The sequence below is a fragment of the Anopheles darlingi genome, chromosome 3 (genome assembly GCF_943734745.1).
Source record: "Anopheles darlingi chromosome 3, idAnoDarlMG_H_01, whole genome shotgun sequence".
In the NCBI taxonomy this organism is placed as follows: domain Eukaryota; kingdom Metazoa; phylum Arthropoda; class Insecta; order Diptera; family Culicidae; genus Anopheles; species Anopheles darlingi.
The window spans coordinates 46631517-46651762 of NC_064875.1; the positions used below are offsets into that span (position 1 = coordinate 46631517).

Below are 20246 nucleotides of genomic sequence, written 5' to 3' on the forward strand. Positions count from 1 at the left end.
ACGGTGAGGTCTCCGTTCCTGCCGACACTAGCTGAAAGCCGGCATACGGCATCTCGGTCTACAGTCAGTTTGATGATGAGGTCGTGCCAGGTCGTTCCCCGAGACAATGTTGTAGTCTACGTCTTGCAGGTAACCTTTTGAGTTGTCGCGCGTTGTCTCTTCGGTTGTGTGTGGGGGGGTCCAACGCGCAAGACGACCTTATGCTGCAGATCGATCCCCCTGTTTTGGACTTTTGGCAAGCCCAAGGTAGAGCGTTCGCTTCTAGCGAGTCCGTCCTGGCATGACCAGTCCCCCATACCCCAAAAAAGGAAAACCAATCGCACTAATGAGACAATGGTCGCCCGTTTAATCGGCAAGAAGGACCGACGTGGCACCTGGGGAAGACATAAAGCAGAGGGCACTATGCAGTGTAGCGGCGACAACGGTACAACGATGCAGCAGCAGCAGCACGAAGCATGAATGAAGCAGGGTAGGCCGTGCTCATCTGGGCTCGTGATGCTGTTTCGCTGCCGCTGTGGTGGTAGTTACCTCGCAACGACGACGATGACGACGACGACGACGAGCAGCGGAGTTACTACGATAATTGTACACTCCAACAGCACCTACCGACCGATTGGCAGCAGCCACCTTGACAGCGCCACAGTGCAGCCACCACCAGCACCACCACCGTTGCATCGGGAACGGAAGCAGCGTCGCATGCAGCACTCCCTCCCTCCTTACCCTTCGCTCCCCTTTGCCAACGGTTTGACGTATTTTTTTTTATGATTATTGTTGTTGCCTTGCGGTTAATTTGTATTAATTGCAGGATAATTGTTTTGAATTAATTACCACGAGATACGAGCCTGCTCGCAAACCAACCACGATGCCCACACACACACACACACACACACACGACACGCAATAGCGGTTCCGTGGAGAGGAGTGAAGAAAAGGGAAGGGGCGAATGGCCGGCAACACGCAAACACGGCACCCGGCTCCCCGTCGTAGAAGAAACGTGGAAAAGCGTTTTCCACTGCACACACTCCGGGTGTGTGTGTGTGTGTGTGTGTGTATCTGGGCAGCCCGTTTTTTTGGGGAGGCCCAAGTCTCAACCAGGCCAGAGTGTGGCGATCGCATGCACTACGCCGAGTAGTGTTATTCAACTACTTCTGTTTTTTTTTTCTCTCTTCTCCAAAGCGACAAGGCACAGAACACCCTTCGTTCGAGAGGGGTTGGGTTTTGGGTGAATTCGCAACTCAACCCTCCCCCCCAAAAAGGGGTCCTCTGATGGGGGTGCAGCAGTGCAAGTCGAGTAAGAGCCTTCCCTACCTCCCCTCTGGGTTCATTTATATTTATATAAATCATAATTAGGCGATGTGGTCATGGAAAGTGCCAGAAAACGGGAAAAATCCAAGCGCCCACGGGCAGGATATCCCGAGTGGTAAGTGCTAATTCGCACCGGTGCACCGGTGGCACGGGGGAACGGCACAAATTTGTAAACACTTCGCAGCCGCAGTCTGACCTCGCAGAAGGTTCTTCTATCTTCGGGGTGGGGGGGGTTTTGAATTTTAATTTTATGTCCCACTACCGGCTACAATCATCATGCCTGCATGCATGATGGCGGTGGTAGTGATGGTGGAGTTGGCGGTAGTAGTTACACCAATAAATGCCCAGAGCCCCAGAGAGAACGAGAGAGAGAAAGAGAGAGAGCTAAAGGTTGTGTAATTAAACATCATCAGGAAACTTGAAGATTCGCTTCTTCGCCATCAATTGGCGTGTATCGGATGGACCGAAGCACCGAAGGGTCCTTGTCCTGTGCACCGACCCACTAGACGCCCTCCACGACGACCACCACACAATCCGCACAGGATCAATTACTTTGTCTTTTGAAGCAAAGCCTCTTGGGGCTCTCTAATCGCACCCTCCATCCGCACTTGCCTCAGTGTTATAGTGTTCAGAGCGCATGCTCGAGCGCCTTATTAACGATACATTCCCCCTTACCAATGTCCCCCCTTCTTTGGCCATCCCTTTATCCAGCTCCAGCTCATGCATACTAATGGCCGTTAATCGGAATTGCTTGCAATAAAAGAAATGAAAATGCCACGGCTGTAACGCGGATCTACGAGGTGCGCCTGCATGCGTGTGTGTGTGAAGTGCACTTGCAATCAACATGGAAGTGCTTTTTTCTCCCTGGAACAACTCAACGGACCCAACTGGCCAGGACCGTGGCCACAGTGGCTCAGTAATCACAGGAGGAGTAGGAAGAGGAACTTACCCGCGGAGAATCATCGCCAAGATCGGAGTCCGTGTCGCGATAAACCGCTGTGGGGGTCGTGGTCGTGGCCGGACCACCGCCCATGGTCGCATACAGCGCCACGGGTAGCCGATTTTTCAGCCGAATCTTGAGGCCGTTTCAAGTCGATATCAGAGAAAATCGAACTTCGACACTTCGAACGGACTCCGGAACCTCCGGAACGCCTTTCTTCGTCTAGCGCAAGGTGAATAGACAGAAACACAAACACACACACGCAATACTAATGCAGTTCGAACACTTCTTGACCGTCGTAACACTCCCACCTGGGGCTCTGTACTATTACTACTACTAGCTAGCTAGCTAGCTTGCGTGTGAGTAGCCCGAGCGAGCCCTAACTGGTGATGGACGGAACAGACAGCTACGATCGCTAATCATCGATTAGGACGGGCTGACGGCTAACGACACACGAACACAAACTGAAGCATCGCTTCCGCGGCCAGGAAAACTGAACTGAACTGAAGCGGGTTTAACAGGTCTGGCCGCTGATCAACTCAAATGTCCCTCAATATCGATGAAAGCCGCGCAAAAACAAAAAGGTACGGGAAGGTACTCCGCACCGATCAACAATTATCGCAAAAGACGGCAGACGGCGTCCTCGATTGTACGTTTTTATCAAAAACTTTCCCAATAATTAGACCGAACACGGAGGGGGGGGATTGGACGATTGAACCGATGAAAGAAGAAGCAGAAAAAAAAACACAAACTCACTGGGACACATTTAAAAACGCCATCACCTGGGACTGGCCTGGGACTGGTTCGAGACGAGAGCGAGGGCGCACCACACGCTGCACTACTGATGCTGCTACTGTGCCCGCAAGCGTCTAACGATGACTAATGAGTCTGCAGACACACACACACACACACACGCGCACACACATTATCGACGAAGCCAACGAAGAGACAGGGACGCGAGAGGACGACGACAAGATCGGAGAGATCACTTCAGGAAGAAGAGAAAAAAAAACCTTGCCGAGTGGAAGCACAATTCCGCGGTCACAAACACCGATAAAGCAGTTAGTGGAAGATCGGTTACGACCCAAAAAAAAACTAAAACGGTTCGAGCGATCGAGGGACATGAAGAAAGCGGAAGGAGGAGGAGAAAAACAGTGGTTACAAAAATGGCAAGCCAGAGTTTTATCATTTCGAACATTTCGAAAGTTAAGTACTCAACCACTGGACGGAAACTGGTGAAAGGTGCTTTCCTGATGCCAGCCGGCTGTCCAGAGGATTGGATTAGATTGCTTTGATGTGTGAAGTGATTTAAGGAGTTTTCTTACTTAGAACAAAAGAAGTAAAAAAAACTATTTACTAAACCGTCTCCCTATCAGGCTCTGGGAACTTATATACTATCGCATTTGTTCTTTACATTCTTGTCGTTTGTACGAAAATAATATCACATCCCGAAAGGAAGAAGCAGCTGCCATCCGGTTCGCGTCTTCTCCCATCATCCTTCCCATTGCTCCATACCAGTCTCGATCAGCAAAGTGCGATCTTATGAGCAAAAACTGTTGCCACCGAACGAGGGACCACCCATTGAGAGATTATCACTGGCAAAAAAACAAAAGAAGGAACTAGGACGAAGGATGTCGCAAAACCGTATCGTCTGCAGCACAACACAACTGGCATGGTTTAAGGGGAGACCGGATGGGTGGCATCGGTTTGTTGAAAATAGATGCACCTGCATCCGTGGATGCCTCTGGATACTGGAACAGTCGCAGAAACAGCCGCAACGAGCGGATGTTTTATGTAGAAAACTCATAAAAAAAACGCTTCCAAACAAGCAAATGCTTTTGTAACAAACTTTTTTGTTGCTTTCGTTGATGCGGTTTAACAGCCGCGCAAAGAGAGGGTATCGCACACCTTGGCGTCCAGGGACCTCCCAAGGTGTTCTCTTTTCTTCGCTGTTATTTTTTTGTGACAAACAACATTTCGTCTTCCTGATCCTCGGAAGCTGGGTGCGTCTGACTTATGGCTCAGTGTGAAATGGCGCCATAATGATAGGTTATGTCGTGGCTTTGCGCTTTTGCAACAGATACCGAAGTTAAACGGAAACACGTGTGGATGGAAGCGTAGTTTGGTTAAGGTTAAGGATGGTAAAGTGTTAATTATTACAATCAGTACGAATATGTTTCAGCTGGTGACTAGGCTGATGATTAAGAGCAAAATAGTCAACCGTTGATCGATGTAATAAAGAGAAGGAGAGAGAAATAAACAATAATCTTATTAAGACAAGAACAATAAATAAAACATTCGGCTTATTGTATGTCGTTTAATACACCAATCGTATCCACTTTTAGCCGAAAGTTGCTTCAATTTCATTGGGACAGTTCTATGCCCAATGATCACAGTAAACAAACATCACTCGTACAGCAAAAGTAATGCGAACAACTGTGCACCAAGTTTTCATACTACACTTCCAGAATAAAACAAGTTTGCGATAAAACTCCCATAAACCTTTAAACAATAAGGCTCAAATCATCATCAACACACACGCACACACACACACATACATGAAAAGAAAACAATTAATGTGGAATGTTAAAGTAACGATCCTGGGCATTCAACACAATATGTTTACAATATTACATCCGACTAGACGCTACACTACATGATTTTAAAATTGTATTTACCTCCTCGAGAAGCTGGTGGATAGCAGCCGCAATAAAGTCGTCAGTAAATCACGCCGAGCGTCACGAATCGATTACAGCGCATTCAAACACACTCTTTAGGCACAATGTTGCTTTGGAGTTGGTGCATTACTCGATCTTATCGGCACCAGTCCACCGCATTACTGCATTGAGATTTAAACGGTTGTAAATCCGCGATTTCAGCGCCAGCACCACAGGAATTTGAAGACTGTTGACTGTTTTGCTTAAAGACGTTTGCACCGACTCCTGTCACTGTAGCTACTGAACGCACGTTATAGTTTTCTTTCGTAATTCACAAACCAGCATCCATGTTTAGGTAGGTTTAATGTAATTGTGTTCTAACACTGTTTTCACTTTTACGCGTCAATCCCCCTGGAATGTGTTGTTTCTGGGATTCGATTTTGATCGACCACCACGGTGGATGCTTTCTATGGATATACTAACTGCAAACCGGCCACACTCCCCGCATCTGCCGGTGAATTTCCCATGCAAACAGAACTACCACGCTTTCAACCTCTCAACACTTCGCACTCGCACCTATCACACGCATAATGACCCTTCAGTGGGCGACACTTGGCAAACACTAATATTGGCGTGAGTGATCAATGCACCTCCAGCACCAGCAACACCACAGCCACAGGGAGTAGGAGTAGTCTAGCACGCGAAATCTTTTCCTTCTCGGGAATTCTTCTTTAAAAAAAAAAGGGTGTAGGTTGCGCAGGGATCAAGCAGGATGATCAAACGTGCACGTCACAAGCCGCTGCCAACAGCATGTCCCCCGGTGGCTTCTTCGCTCACAAAGACGCCGTTCTCTCGGGAGAGGTTTTCTTTGCGGTTTTCTTTCGCCAACTGCTAGCACGACGTCACGACGGCGAGTGAAATGAATGGGATCGGGGACGCCGCCGCCGAGAGACGGTCAAAATATGCGCGCACGAGTGAGCGAGAGGGAAGATGAAACAGAGGACGCCATTTTGTAATTTAAAATACATACATTTTAGTTAGCATTATGCATATTGCCCCACCGGCCTGCGCTATGCGCGACTTGCAAACTCGACGATTTAGTAGATTTGCAAATAATCAAATCAGATCAATAGATTATTTTTTAACAATATTTTTATGTATTGAAAAAGCGAGAAAAACATTTGGCCACGCCCTTTTGGGCGGAGCCTTGAAAATCACCAAATTCACCACAAAACTCACCACAGTAACGCGAACGCTTTACACCCGAGGATATAAAACAGCAGAATTTTGCGTTGATCCTTATGAATAATTATTTTTAACTGAGCGTTTAAAAAGACTAGCAGCATTTTGCGTTGTTTTCAAAAAGCGAACAAGTTACGGGCATTAAAATTAAAATTAAATTTATATTCAAATTGAATAGTGGACTACCTCTGGGTGCAACTAATCGAAAATGAAGTTCTTCTACGAGGTTTTTTTTTGTCTATCAATTTATATTATTTGTTCTCCTTATTCTTCGTCTATATGCCATATCGCTAAAGAATGTGAAGAATGTGAAGAAAATCTAGAATTGAAATAAATAGAGTTACATAAAAAAATAACGGAGTTAAATACCACCTACAATGTTCATGTCCTTTAGGACATCGATTTCACCGTACTGTAGACGTACTAGACGACCCTACTCGTAGCGTTTGTGAGTACCTGATAAGCAAATAATGTGCAACCGAAGGTCCGCATTGCAATTGATAAACTTATCCTTACAGAATCTTATGCACATTCATGTGCGAACGAAAATGTACGCAAAACCTTCTGCTCTGCATGATAAACATGATCCGCAGCGAAATCGAGGGAAAGAAAGCATCCAAACGTCACAATCCTTATCCTTCGACGCAAGCGCAAGCTGCTGGCCACATGTTTTGCTGGCTGCCTATCAAGCCGCCTGCCAGGGTTGACCGTATGTGCCCCCGGCGAGCGTTGCGAGTCCCTTTCAGTCGGTTGTCCGTCGCGTACCGGATGTCTTGGAATGCAAATGCAACGCACCGATCCTCGGTTCGCGGAGGTTTTAACGCCAAAGGCAAAGCCAAAGGCTTTGTAAACGAGCTTCAATCGGCCAACGGTGGTCCGGACGATGCAATGTTAGACAGGAGGATGAACCACTTTCGATACGGCTCCCGTTGGGTGTCGTGTTGCTTTGGTCGTAATCATGAGGAAGCGCACCGCTACGGATGGTAGATCGAAAGATGGCGGCTAGATTGTGGCCGAACACGCCGTCGATGCAGCCGAGAGTGTCCGGATGGTTTCGGAGTTCGAAGAAGAAACTTCCATCCGCTTAGTGGCCGTGCTGGTGTTGGTGGGTTCAGTGGTTTTACGAGCGGCTCGTAAACACGTATCCATGCTGCTAATTGCTAATTGATTGCATTAAATGAAAGCAATCATTCGAAGAAACTACCGTCTTACCCAAAAACCCAAGCACAATACAAACTCGAGAAGAGCTCCAGAGTTACGAACGAGGCCGAACGCGTAGGTTGCAGGGAGTTTACGATGGTGGCCAGCCATGGTCGTAAAATTTGCTTCCCACCGAACCGCGTGCCAGAAGAAGACAGAGCGCAGCATCCTAGTCTATCTCCGCGTGGCATTCCAAGGGGAAAGGCAAAGTCCTCGAATGCAAGGACCCCTATCCTACAGGTCCCGCTAAATCATCTGCAATCTGCATCACCACCACCACCTCCTCGCTGCACGAGTTGCAGTGTGTCAGGTTTTTCCCGATCCGGCGCATCAATATGCGCTGCGGTGGACGGAAGCATCCATCATTATGCAAATGGCCGCCATGCTGCCCGGTTTGCTCAGCATTCTGCTTCCGCTGCTCCCCATCGTTTGACTTTATCATTTATCTCACTAATTGATTTTCCGACGCCCCGATCCACGCCACGCGGATCCGGTAATTTATCGTGCGAATATTAATTGTCTTACTCCGGGGCTGCCGGGGCTGCCGGGTTCCTCCTAATTGCTACTGGCTCCTGGCCCATCACAGGCCACCCATAACTGTCGGTTGGGGTTTGAACGTGAATAGATGGGCGGATAGAACGGCGAACAGCTGCTACCTCCCCTCCTGCCAAAAAGGGCTCCTTCAAATCCCGATCGTCTACAGCATATAGAAGGTAGCCATTTTAATCTATTCCGAGATGCTTCCCGGTACGTGGCTATGGTCAGGAGAACCCCCTGAATGACATGATTGTTGGAGCAAAGCATATGCCGCACTTTCGAAGAAATGCAAATAAGAAAAATAGCAAAAGCCAAATGCTGTTCACTCAATATAAAACGGAAATTACATCCAACGGAACATAGAACCAATAGACACTTTTTCAATATCCGCTGCTCGTACCTTTCCGATACCAGCTCCAGTCCGCCAATCCCGGCATCAGCAGCATCAGCTACCAGTATTATTGCTAGGGCTGTCCGGAAGAACGGCGCATCGCAGTTCTGCTCGTTTCTTGCTTCGGTTGCTGTAGGTACCGCGCATTAATTTGCGTCCAACAACGCGAGCATCTCCACCAGTGCCTGCTTGTCTGCGTGCGGAAAAAATGCCCCCAAACCAACGGTACAGTGGCTGGCAGGATTTGTGCTAAACATGGCCAACATGTTATTTTCTAATTTGATGTAGTTATAGTCAGCAGCATTAAGGGCAGAAGGCATTTATAATTTATCGACATATTCCGAAAACCCTTCAACATTAACAAAATAGGAAGCAAAATAATTAACAGTGACTGTAGCCCATCGAAGGGAGCCACAGGCTTCGTCCACAGCATCCTAAGCAAACCTTCGCGAATTACTCTTGCGGACGGACTGAGACTTCCTTCGGCAGCAGACCAGCCTCGCCATGGGTCTGATGGCGCTGGTGGTAAAAGTATTTCCCGTAGATAACAGCGCAACAACCTCTCCATCCTTTCGCCCCGTGCTTTCTGGCAAACTCAAGTGAAATGAGTATATTGAATGAACGAACGATACAAACGATACGGAGGACGGATGATGTGCTCTGTTTTCGCTTCGTATTTATTTATATTTGATGCTGATGAGATGTAATTCATCTTTCGAATCATTAATCACGATACCGATTATGTTCACTTCACTTCGACGAGCACGCCGATGGTGCTGGCATGCTTGGATAGGAAGGCTCATCAGGGTTCGGTTCAGTTTGTTTTTTTTTTACTTTTGCTGTGTAGCGGAATGTCTAATACCAGACGAACAACACCCATCGCACTCCCCTATCGAACTCAATGATAACGACGAAGCGATAGTGTAGTTGAGGGGGGGCAGAAGAAAATCTAGGCCCTCGTTTGGCGGGAAAATTACTCCACGTGAAGCATTATCGGGTACAACCGAACATATCGGGTTGGAAGGTGCGACATTCCAACGGTATCATTATGGTTTAGAGCGATAGAGGATTAATTGACTTTTGCTGCAAAATTGTGGAACATCCTTTCCGGTTTGCAGTGCGTCATACAGTACGTTAAGTATTAATTAAAAATCCATCTAGAGAGTTAAAAAAATCAGTTTTAAATGTTAAAATTCCAGTAGAGGTTACTGTCTGTATAAGTTAAAAATACAAGAACACACAACAGATATCGCCATAAACGAATAATGATTTAAGGGACATTGTTGATTTATAATCATTGCAATACTATACCTTTCAAATTCATTATGATAACCAAACAATCAATCATTTGGAACCATCTATTATTTGTTCTGATACCAAAAATCAAAACCAAAATGAAAATATCTGAAGCCAAGGCCCACATCTTCTCTAATCTATAGAAAAGTACGTGAACATGACTTACACACAATCTCCTGCTTAACATCTTCTTATCGTAAGCGTAAATGTTCTCATATCTAATCAATGAAATGATAGTACCTAGTAGTGGTTTCGGAAGTTGTCTCAGTCTGCCCCGAACCTCGCTGCTTGTCGAACGGTTCGCGTACTTTAGTCGATAATACGGAAGTAGGTTTGAAGGGTGCAGAAAGTAGGTTTGAAGTTAAATGTAATGCAGTAATTAATGAGAGTTTCTTTTTGGTACACTGATATTCCTCATTCACTAAGTATATGGTATTAAGTGTTTTATCATTTGCCACTGTGCGAAATAGAATTACAGCGAATCAATTGGCGTGTTCCAAATTTGGGGTACATTTTAAATTGCGAAATGTTTCCCATAATTTTGCTTTAGAAAAACATGGTATTCGTGATCATGAATCGATTAATTCAAATATCACCGAATTTAATGCGCAGATAAATTGATCAAAATTTCTGCATGATTGATGGACCGGTAGTATTGCGGTAAAATGGCTTAAGGTGACGTAAAATAAGTTGAAGTGGGTTTTAAGCTAATCTTTTTGCGATTTTAATTTGTAATCTAATCGTAAGTCATATCTATTCCAGGAGAAGGTCATTTCGAGCATGGCAAGGTTGGGCACGGGGTTTCAGTGGAGATTTTAGTTCATCTACCAACGCGCTCTTCGCTGGATATGCCGTGAATTGTATTGGATAGATACACACAAAGTGAGTTAAAAAGTAAATTTATTGTTTATTAAACAGTGATATTTCTCCATCAGCAAGTGTATGATATTAGTTGTACAAATTGTAATACAATACAATTGCGTTAGTGTATTTAGTTAGTACCTGTAGTTATATGGAACTGATAATTGTTGTTTTTCGTTACAATAACCATTAAGTTACGCAACAGTCAATGATTAGATTGCGTAGAAGTGATATAAAGGTAATCCGTTCATCGATAAAAATAACATAAGTGTTGCTCATGTGCCTCTTTCAACTGTTCATTTCAGCAACAACACTAAGGAGATTGATAGTCAATAATCTAGAATTAATTGCATTCGACGCTAGAGAAAAAGATAACCTATGGCAGATAACAGGAAAAAGCGAACAAACACCGATGGATCGGGGAACCAACAGCATGCAGCCAAGAGGAGTATAACTAATCAACCCATTTCGAATCAACAAGAGACCAAACCGGAAGGTCTCAAATGCACTTTGCACGGTGTTTTCTACCAACTTAAATTGATCATTGTGGTCCTGCTACACGCTAAGCAGTTACTGGATTCCGACAGCTCTATACGATTCAACATCACGTCGGAGGATCCTACGGCAGGGAAGTTCGATGATGTGGTATTTCGCTTCCGGACATCTCCAGCTCCGCACAGTGCCGTTAAAATTCAAGCCAAGCACAAATTAGATGATTCCAACAAATTATCGTGGAACCATCTTAGCGTTGACAGCAAAGCACCGTTCGCTATTATCAAGTACTTCCGATCGTTTCTAGAGCAATCCGACGCAGCACCAATAGACAAGGACCAGTTTATTCTTTGTACCAATGCAGATATAGACGAACAGGTAGTTGCAATGCTAGAAAAAGTGCATCCTTCGAATGGCATCGTTGATCCCATCTTCGATACAATCACTGCATCCCGCTACCGTTTCAACTTCAACAACAACAAGCTTCGTCAAAATGAACACTTCCAAATATTACTCCAGCAAATGAAGGAATGCTCTGATATGAATGACCTAGCGAAAACATTGGCTAAACATGTATTCAAGCAGGAGAAAGTAACTCTCAACGATCCGTTGCTTAAAAAGTACCGCAATGCCATCGTCAGCATTCTCATACCAAATCCTAAAAGTCAACTAAGAGAGTTTAGTAAAGAATTCATAGAAGGATCGACGTCAACTGCTCCTATCGGCATGATTGAATTCAGGGAAGCATTTTGCAAACAATATCAAAAGCTTTTACCAAATGTGAGCAATACGATACTGTGGGATGACGTGAAAAAGAAAGGAATGGAGGCTACAAGCGGCTACTTAAATCAGAAGGACGATTGTCGGGATCCCCTTTTCCCGAGCAGTGTTGTGATCGACGTGAAGATCGAGCAATTTTTCAATCAATTTATCTTATCATGCAACACAACTAACGAAGATTCGATGGACAAACAAATACAAGAGCTGTGGGGCAAAACTATGCCGAGCGATGAAACCCTGTTGTTGGAACAGATAGGAACTGTCGAAAAAGAACTAGCTTACAAGGAGCTTTTTGAAAGGATTTTCCAATGGTTGGGAAATAAGGACGCAGACCCGTTAAAGAATAATGATGTTGAAAACATTCTTCGAACGATTCGAAATACCATTAACTTGCTGTATCTCAAAGGAATATCAAATAGCTATTGCCAAATATTGAAAGCACAAGAGCTCACCATCGATTCTGATCGCCTAAAGACGAAACCATTATATACGGAAATCGGAACAATGTTTAGTGGAAGTAGTGAACATCGAGAGCCGACCTTTAAGTTCTATAGTTCTTACTCTCCTGAGTTGACTGGATCCTTCATTTTAAGCGCATTTGAGTTATGGCATGAACATCATACATTTGAATACCTTATTTTCGATGATGCGACATTTTTAAACATTTATAAATGTGTGCGGGACGTTTTTACTTCCTTGAATTTACCTTTGATTATAGCCGTTGTGTGCATAAAATCTTCCGTAGCCATAGAAAACCTCACCAAGGAGTTCGTTGATTTAAATCAAAGCTTTTGTCAAAGCATCAAATCAACTTATGTCAAATCACCAGCATGCTTTCTCAGGAAAGCAATTCTTTGTGAATTGACACAACCAGATGCTGCAGAGGAAAGATATTTTCTCGTTGGAGACCTCAGCAGTTCTACAAAGCAATTGTTGCAAAAGAAGTACCATACGTTGAACATTTTCGATACGCTGGTTTTTCAAAATCAGATAATAAAAGACGACGACAGCTTACTTATGTTGACAACAGCGCTAGATCTGCAGATCAACCAGAAGAAGCGGGGTAGTTCAATTGAAATCGCCTATTCCAAACAAATATCCACATACATCGTGCGCGATTGGGAGCCTTACGTAGAGAAGCAAAACAGAGTAGTTGACCAGTTTAATAAGAAGATAGAATTCCAACAGCTTTTCAACAATATGAAAGAAGAAATGTCAATTACGGAGTTGTTCGAAACGCTCAGTACAGAACTTTTAAGGCACTACGATGAAAATTTATTTGATACTATGGCGCACTTGACAACTACTATTGAACACTCCAAAAACATGGTCCGGAAGAAACCGTGTGACGATGATCAGGCCGGTTTTATGGATAATCCTGAAAAGCCAAACGAACCAAAACAGAGACGCAAGGTGTTCATAATGCTCAATGAGGCAGGACAGGGAAAGTCAAGCTATCTCACCTGGTTGGCTGCCCAGTTAAAGAAGAACAAACCAAGTATGTGGATAATCCGACTCAATTGTATCGACTATTGTACCGACTTCAAGCAGCTCTTACGAAATGGAAAGCGAGTTACGATAGAAGCTCGCAAGGCACTAAGAGTTTTGTTCGTTCTAATACATTTGGCTCTATTTACACCGAATATCGAATCACAAATGAAATCGGAAGCAAATGATATTGGGGAGTTGGAACGCTTGAAAGCTGTCCAGAGTGCCGATTGTATCACTTATTCCGCAGGAAAAGTAGTTTTGGACGAGGAACAGATAACACAGTTAGGCCTGAGTTTGGAACAACGGCTATTGCTACGAGTATTCCAGTACAAATTTAACAGGCAAGCGATAGTATTATTGGTCGATGGCTTCGACGAAATTGCACCGCAATACAATAGTGTCATGTTAGAACTATTATATCGATACAAACAGTTTCGCGGAGTCGTCAAAATGTACATCGCTAGCCGACCTTACAACTTCAAGAAATCATTCGAAACATATTTTCAACAAGCGTTGTTCTTCCAACTAACTGTGCTAAACTTTGGAGAGAAATTAACTATGTTGTATTTACTTTGTATCGCTAAAAAAGGTTATAATTTTACATTACTGGATAAGGATGGTACTATCACTATTCTAATTGCGATCGCTATAACACGCTCTCTACAACAACTGAGCAATGTTCCGCTGTTTCTTAACCTTGCTATGCAGGAACTGTGGCCGCTTATCGAAAAATACGTCAACTTTGATTCTTACACTGTCGAAAAGGATCTGTTTAGGCATATTGATGTAGCATTTGATAAGCGGCGTTTGATAAAAAAGTTCGTTGAGAGGAAAATTCGTAACGCAATCGTTGAGAAGCCTGGCCTCATCGATGCGCCATTAAAAACACCAGTAATGATAGACATGGTGAATAATATGGTGTATATAGCGGAATTCAGGCATAAATTACTAGCAATTTGGGTCATGTTTAGTGAGGGTGATTGTAAACGTGTTCTGACAACCAACGAAATTGATACCATAAAGCAGTTTGAAAAAGAAATATTAGAGGGAACCGAAAAAACCGGAATCGTACAAAGCGTGCAAGGATATACACCAACATTCATACACCATCTATTCACTGAATACTTCGCTGCCCTATGGATTCTCCAGGACAGAGTACGAAATCCTGGGAGGCACTTTCACACATGCAGCGCGTACTGGAGTCAAGAACAGTTGAACATGCGAAGGTTCATCGATACAATTCTGCTTGGAAATTCTGAAAAGAACCCCCTACTGTTAGCTGTTATTGAAGGAGATGAAACGAAAATTAAAGCTATCCTACGTGCTCGACCCGATAGTGCGTTCCACAAAGGTGCTAACGCACGAACGGTATTACATTTAGCTGCACTATACCCCGTGAGTGAGGATGTGTTGGAATTATTTCCAAACAATGTTGAACAATCCTTCATAAATGCCTCGGAAAACTTTTATTCAAAAAGTGCACTAAGTTTAGCTTTACTCATGGATAATGGTAAGATGATTTGGTACTGCCTATGCGAAAAAGCATCGATTGATGTTCATTTGATTAAAATCCAGATGACCTGTAGCAAGGATATGATCATCTCTCAAGTAGGACGATATGATTTCCATGTGATGTCATACTTGTACGAGCATGGTTTGCATGAGACCGTTGCAGGAAAATCGACGCTGGAATCCATGACGGAACTGTGCGATAAAGTGATACAAACGATGGTGAATGAGAAAGTAATTAATTTTTATGACCCCGAATTCGTTGGTGGCAGTGAAAAGGAAACTTTGCTAGAGCGGCTCGCTCGACTTGATGCCGTCTTATTGCTCAAAAGTTTTGTCAAAAATGCTGAAGGACTGCAAAACCTGTACATTGATATTGATCAACTCTTTCAGAAGGCATTGGAAACCAGTGCTTTTTTCGTTATGGAGTATCTTATTTGCGAAGGAAACTTGCAGGTTCCTGAATCGACAAAAGAGGGAAAGCTGATGAGGTGCATAGAAGCGGGCAGGAAAAATAAGGACTCGGCCATTTATAAAATGTTGGTTAAAGAGTTTTGTGATCACCATCGTCTAGTGCGACTTAATATGTAAACTATTTCAAATCAAATTCGTCGATTCAATTCACTCAATTATTTTAATTGTAGGAATTTTAAATACAAATTATTATTGTAGCGGCACATTTACTATTCAGACGAAAAAGACAAACAATTGAAAAAAAAAACAAATGTAAAGTAATAAACAACCACAAAAAAAAGTTATGTTGAAGAATCATATTACATTATTGCATATAAACCAATGCTGTTCGTGAACATACGGCTCGTCCGTCCACAATTTGTTTGCCGTCTTCTGACTGCCTGTGTATATGTGACTGCCTGTTTAACTTTCTTAATCTTCGATAGAGAAATTACTACTGCAGTGATAAGTAAACGATGACACCTTTTAGAATGATGAGGTATACAACATAATTATGATAGTTTTTCTGTTTTGTCTTTTCATATTTTTCGTGTTTATGCAGTATTTTTTAGTTTCAGGCTATATTTAATTGATGTTGTCTTAAATACTGAATATACTACTTAAATTTGGGATTTTAAGGAAGAAATAAACTAGATACAATTTCAACATGTCATGAATATTTCATTTGATATCGAATCATTTCTTTTAAAAACCCATACATACTCGAATCTATTAAACCATCAGTCAGCGGGTTTTTGCTACATTTTTTTCCCGCAACGAAAGATAGGCCAACCAGTGTTAAACATTGGAATCACAATCAAGCTTAGCAAATACATTCAAATTCGGACCAGTGTTGAAAGGGGAACGCCCTGAGCTCACAATACTATCTCAACGTTTGTATAACTTACCATGTTTAAATTGAAAAATAAACTTACTTACTTACTTACTTACTCGAATTTATAGTACATAATGAACGCACACAAGCTTTTTGCGTTTGTAATTTGTAATCTAATCGTAAGTCATATCTATTCCAGGAGAAGGTCATTTCGAGCATGGCAAGGTTGGGCACGGAGTTTCAGTGGAGATTTTAGTTCACCTACCAACGCGCTCTTCGCTGGATATGCCGTGAATTGTATTGGATAGATACACACAAAGTGAGTTGGAAAGTAAATTTATTGTTTATTAAACAGTGATATTTCTCCATCAGCAAGTGTATGATATTAGTTGTACAAATTGTAAAACAATACAAATGCGTTAGTGTATTTAGTTAGTACCTGTAGTCATATGGAACTGATAATTGTTGTTTTTCGGTACAATAACCATTAAGTTACGCAACAGTCAATGATTAGATTGCGTAGAAGTGATATAAAGTTAATCCGTTCATCGATAAAAATAACATAAGTGTTGCTCATGTGCCTCTTTCAACTGTTCCTTTCAGCAGCAACACTAAGGAGATTGATAGTCGATAATCTAGACTTAATTGCATTCGACGCTAGAGAAAAAGATAACCTATGGCAGATAACAGGAAAAAGCGAACAAACACCGATGGATCGGGGAACCAACAGCATGCAGCCAAGAGGAGTACAACTAATCAACCCATTTCGAACCAACAAGAGACCAAACCGGAAGGTCTCAAATGCACTTTGCACGGTGTTTTCTACCAACTTAAATTGATCATTGTGGTCCTGCTACACGCTAAGCAGTTACTGGATTCCGACAGCTCTATACGATTCAACATCACGTCGGAGGATCCTACGGCAGGGAAGTTCGATGATGTGGTATTTCGCTTCCGGACATCTCCAGCTCCGCACAGTGCCGTGAAAATTCAAGCCAAGCACAAATTAGATGATTCCAACAAATTATCGTGGAACCATCTTAGCGTTGACAGCAAAGCACCGTTCGCTATTATCAAGTACTTCCGATCGTTTCTAGAGCAATCCGACGCAGCACCAATAGACAAGGACCAGTTTATTCTTTGTACCAATGCAGATATAGACGAACAGGTAGTTGCAATGCTAGAAAAAGTGCATCCTTCGAATGGCATCGTTGATCCCATCTTCGATACAATCACTGCATCCCGCTACCGTTTCAACTTCAACAACAACAAGCTTCGTCAAAATGAACACTTCCAAATATTACTCCAGCAAATGAAGGAATGCTCTGATATGAATGACCTAGCGAAAACATTGGCTAAACATGTATTCAAGCAGGAGAAAGTAACTCTCAACGATCCGTTGCTTAAAAAGTACCGCAATGCCATCGTCAGCATTCTCATACCAAATCCTAAAAGTCAACTAAGAGAGTTTAGTAAAGAATTCATAGAAGGATCGACGTCAACTGCTCCTATCGGCATGATTGAATTCAGGGAAGCATTTTGCAAACAATATCAAAAGCTTTTACCAAATGTGAGCAATACGATACTGTGGGATGACGTGAAAAAGAAAGGAATGGAGGCTACAAGCGGCTACTTAAATCAGAAGGACGATTGTCGGGATCCCCTTTTCCCGAGCAGTGTTGTGATCGACGTGAAGATCGAGCAATTTTTCAATCAATTTATCTTATCATGCAACACAACTAACGAAGATTCGATGGACAAACAAATACAAGAGCTGTGGGGCAAAACTATGCCGAGCGATGAAACCCTGTTGTTGGAACAGATAGGAACTGTCGAAAAAGAACTAGCTTACAAGGAGCTTTTTGAAAGGATTTTCCAATGGTTGGGAAATAAGGACGCAGACCCGTTAAAGAATAATGATGTTGAAAACATTCTTCGAACGATTCGAAATACCATTAACTTGCTGTATCTCAAAGGAATATCAAATAGCTATTGCCAAATATTGAAAGCACAAGAGCTCACCATTGATTCTGATCGCCTAAAGACGAAACCATTATATACGGAAATCGGAACAATGTTTAGTGGAAGTAGTGAACATCGAGAGCCGACCTTTAAGTTCTATAGTTCTTACTCTCCTGAGTTGACTGGATCCTTCATTTTAAGCGCATTTGAGTTATGGCATGAACATCATACATTTGAATACCTTATTTTCGATGATGCGACATTTTTAAACATTCATAAATGTGTGCGGGACGTTTTTACTTCCTTGAATATACCTTTGATTATAGCCGTTGTGTGCATAAAATCTTCCGTAGCCATAGAAAACCTCACCAAGGAGTTCGTTGATTTAAATCAAAGCTTTTGTCAAAGCATCAAATCAGCTTTTGTCAAATCACCAGTATGCTTTCTCAGGAAAGCAATTCTTTGTGAATTGACACAACCAGATGCTTCAGAGGAAAGATATTTTCTCGTTGGAGACCTCAGCAGTTCTACAAAGCAATTGTTGCAAAAGAAGTACCATACGTTGAACATTTTCGATACGCTGGTTTTCCAAAATCAGGTAATAAAAGACGACGACAGCTTACTTATGTTGACAACAGCGCTAGATCTGCAGATCAACCAGAAGAAGCGGGGTAGTTCAATTGAAATCGCCTATTCCAAACAAATATCCACATACATCGTGCGCGATTGGGAGCCTTACGTGAATAAGCAAGACAGAGTAGTTGACCAGTTTAATAAGAAGATAGAATTCCAACAGCTTTTCAACAATATGAAAGAAGAAATGTCAATTACGGAGTTGTTCGAAACGCTCAGTACAGAACATTTAAGGCACTACGATGAAAATGTATTTGATACTATGGTGTACTTGACAACTACTATTGAACACTCCAAAAACATGATCCGGAAGAAACCGTGTGACGATGATCAGGCCGGTTTTATGGATAATCCTGAAAAGCCAGACGAACCAAAACAGAGACGCAAGGTGTTCATAATGCTTAATGAGGCAGGACAGGGAAAGTCAAGCTATCTCACCTGGTTGGCTGCCGATTTGAAAAAAGAGGATCCAAGTATGTGGATAATCCGACTAAATTGTATCGACTATTGTACCGACTTCGACCGGCTCTTGGTCAACGGACGATGGGTTACGATAAAATCATTCAAGGCTCTGAGAGTTTTGTTCGTTCTAATACATTTGGCCCTATTCGTACCGGCCATCAAAACACAAATGATTTCGGACACTGATTTAGAACGCCAAATAGCTGCAAGAAGTGCACAATGTATCACTTATTCCGAGGGAAGCATAGTTTTGGACGAAGAACTGATGGATCATTTAAGCCTTAGCTTCGAACAACGTCTATTGCTACGAGTATTCCAGTATAAGTTCAACAACCTGGCTATGGTGTTGCTGGTCGATGGTTTTAACGAAATTGCACCGCATTACAAAAATGTGGTGTTAGAACTTTTAACTCGATATCAAGAGTTTCGTGGAGTTGTCAAAATGTACATCACATGTCGTCCTTTCAATTTCAAAAAGTTATTCGACACACATTTCCCCAATGCTCTGTTCTATCAACTTCCTGTGCTACGCTTACAAGAAAAACGCCTGATGTTACATTTACTTGCAATCAATGGTACAACAAAAATCAATTTGAATACAAGTTTAGACAATTACCACAGTAAACTCATAGCTCTTATTACGATCGCCATAACGCGCTCCCTACAAGAACTGAGCGATGTGCCACTGTTTCTCAGCATTATCATGGATGAGCTGTTGCCGATTATCGAAAAATACGTCAACTTTACTACTGGAACCATCAAAAGTGCACTATTTAAACAGATTGATAAGGCTTTGGATAAGCTCCATCTGACAGAGACCATCGTGGACAGGATAATTCGTATCACAGTGTTGGAAAAGACTGGTGTCATCGATATACCATCCACAAGTCCGTTTATGATGAAAATTGGAGAAGATATAATGTTGATCTTGAAAATTAGGTATAAGCTCCTAGCACTATGGGTCATGTTCAGCAAAAATGATCGCCAACGTGTCTTGAGACCTTTAGAATTTAGAGCGACAAAGGACTTTTTGGATGAAATACTAGAGGGAAGCGATAAAACCGGAATCGTACAAAGTGTTCAAGAATATATACCAAAATTCGGCGAACGCTTGTTTGTCGAGTATTTGGCTGCCCAATGGATTCTCGAGGATAGAAGAACAAATCCTGGGAGATGCTTTCACACATGCCGCGAGTACTG

The 20246-nt window shown here is 42.8% G+C and overlaps 1 protein-coding gene across 2 annotated transcripts in view; it reads right to left on the bottom strand.

Moving 5' to 3' along the window:
- Window positions 1-5790, bottom strand: part of LOC125954586 (protein dead ringer-like) — a 99068-nt gene extending 93278 nt beyond the window's left edge. The window contains exons 1-2 of one of the 2 annotated variants that reach the window (XM_049685017.1): window positions 4924-5790; window positions 2255-2380 (exon numbers count right to left, since the gene is read on the bottom strand). In XM_049685017.1, coding sequence (XP_049540974.1) covers window positions 2255-2338 — 84 coding nt within the window. In that variant the 5' untranslated portion in view covers window positions 2339-2380; window positions 4924-5790. The remainder of the gene's footprint in view (window positions 1-2254; window positions 2381-4923) is intronic. The other variant, XM_049685019.1, reaches the window with a different exon arrangement.
- Window positions 5791-20246: the final 14456 nt, after the last annotated feature.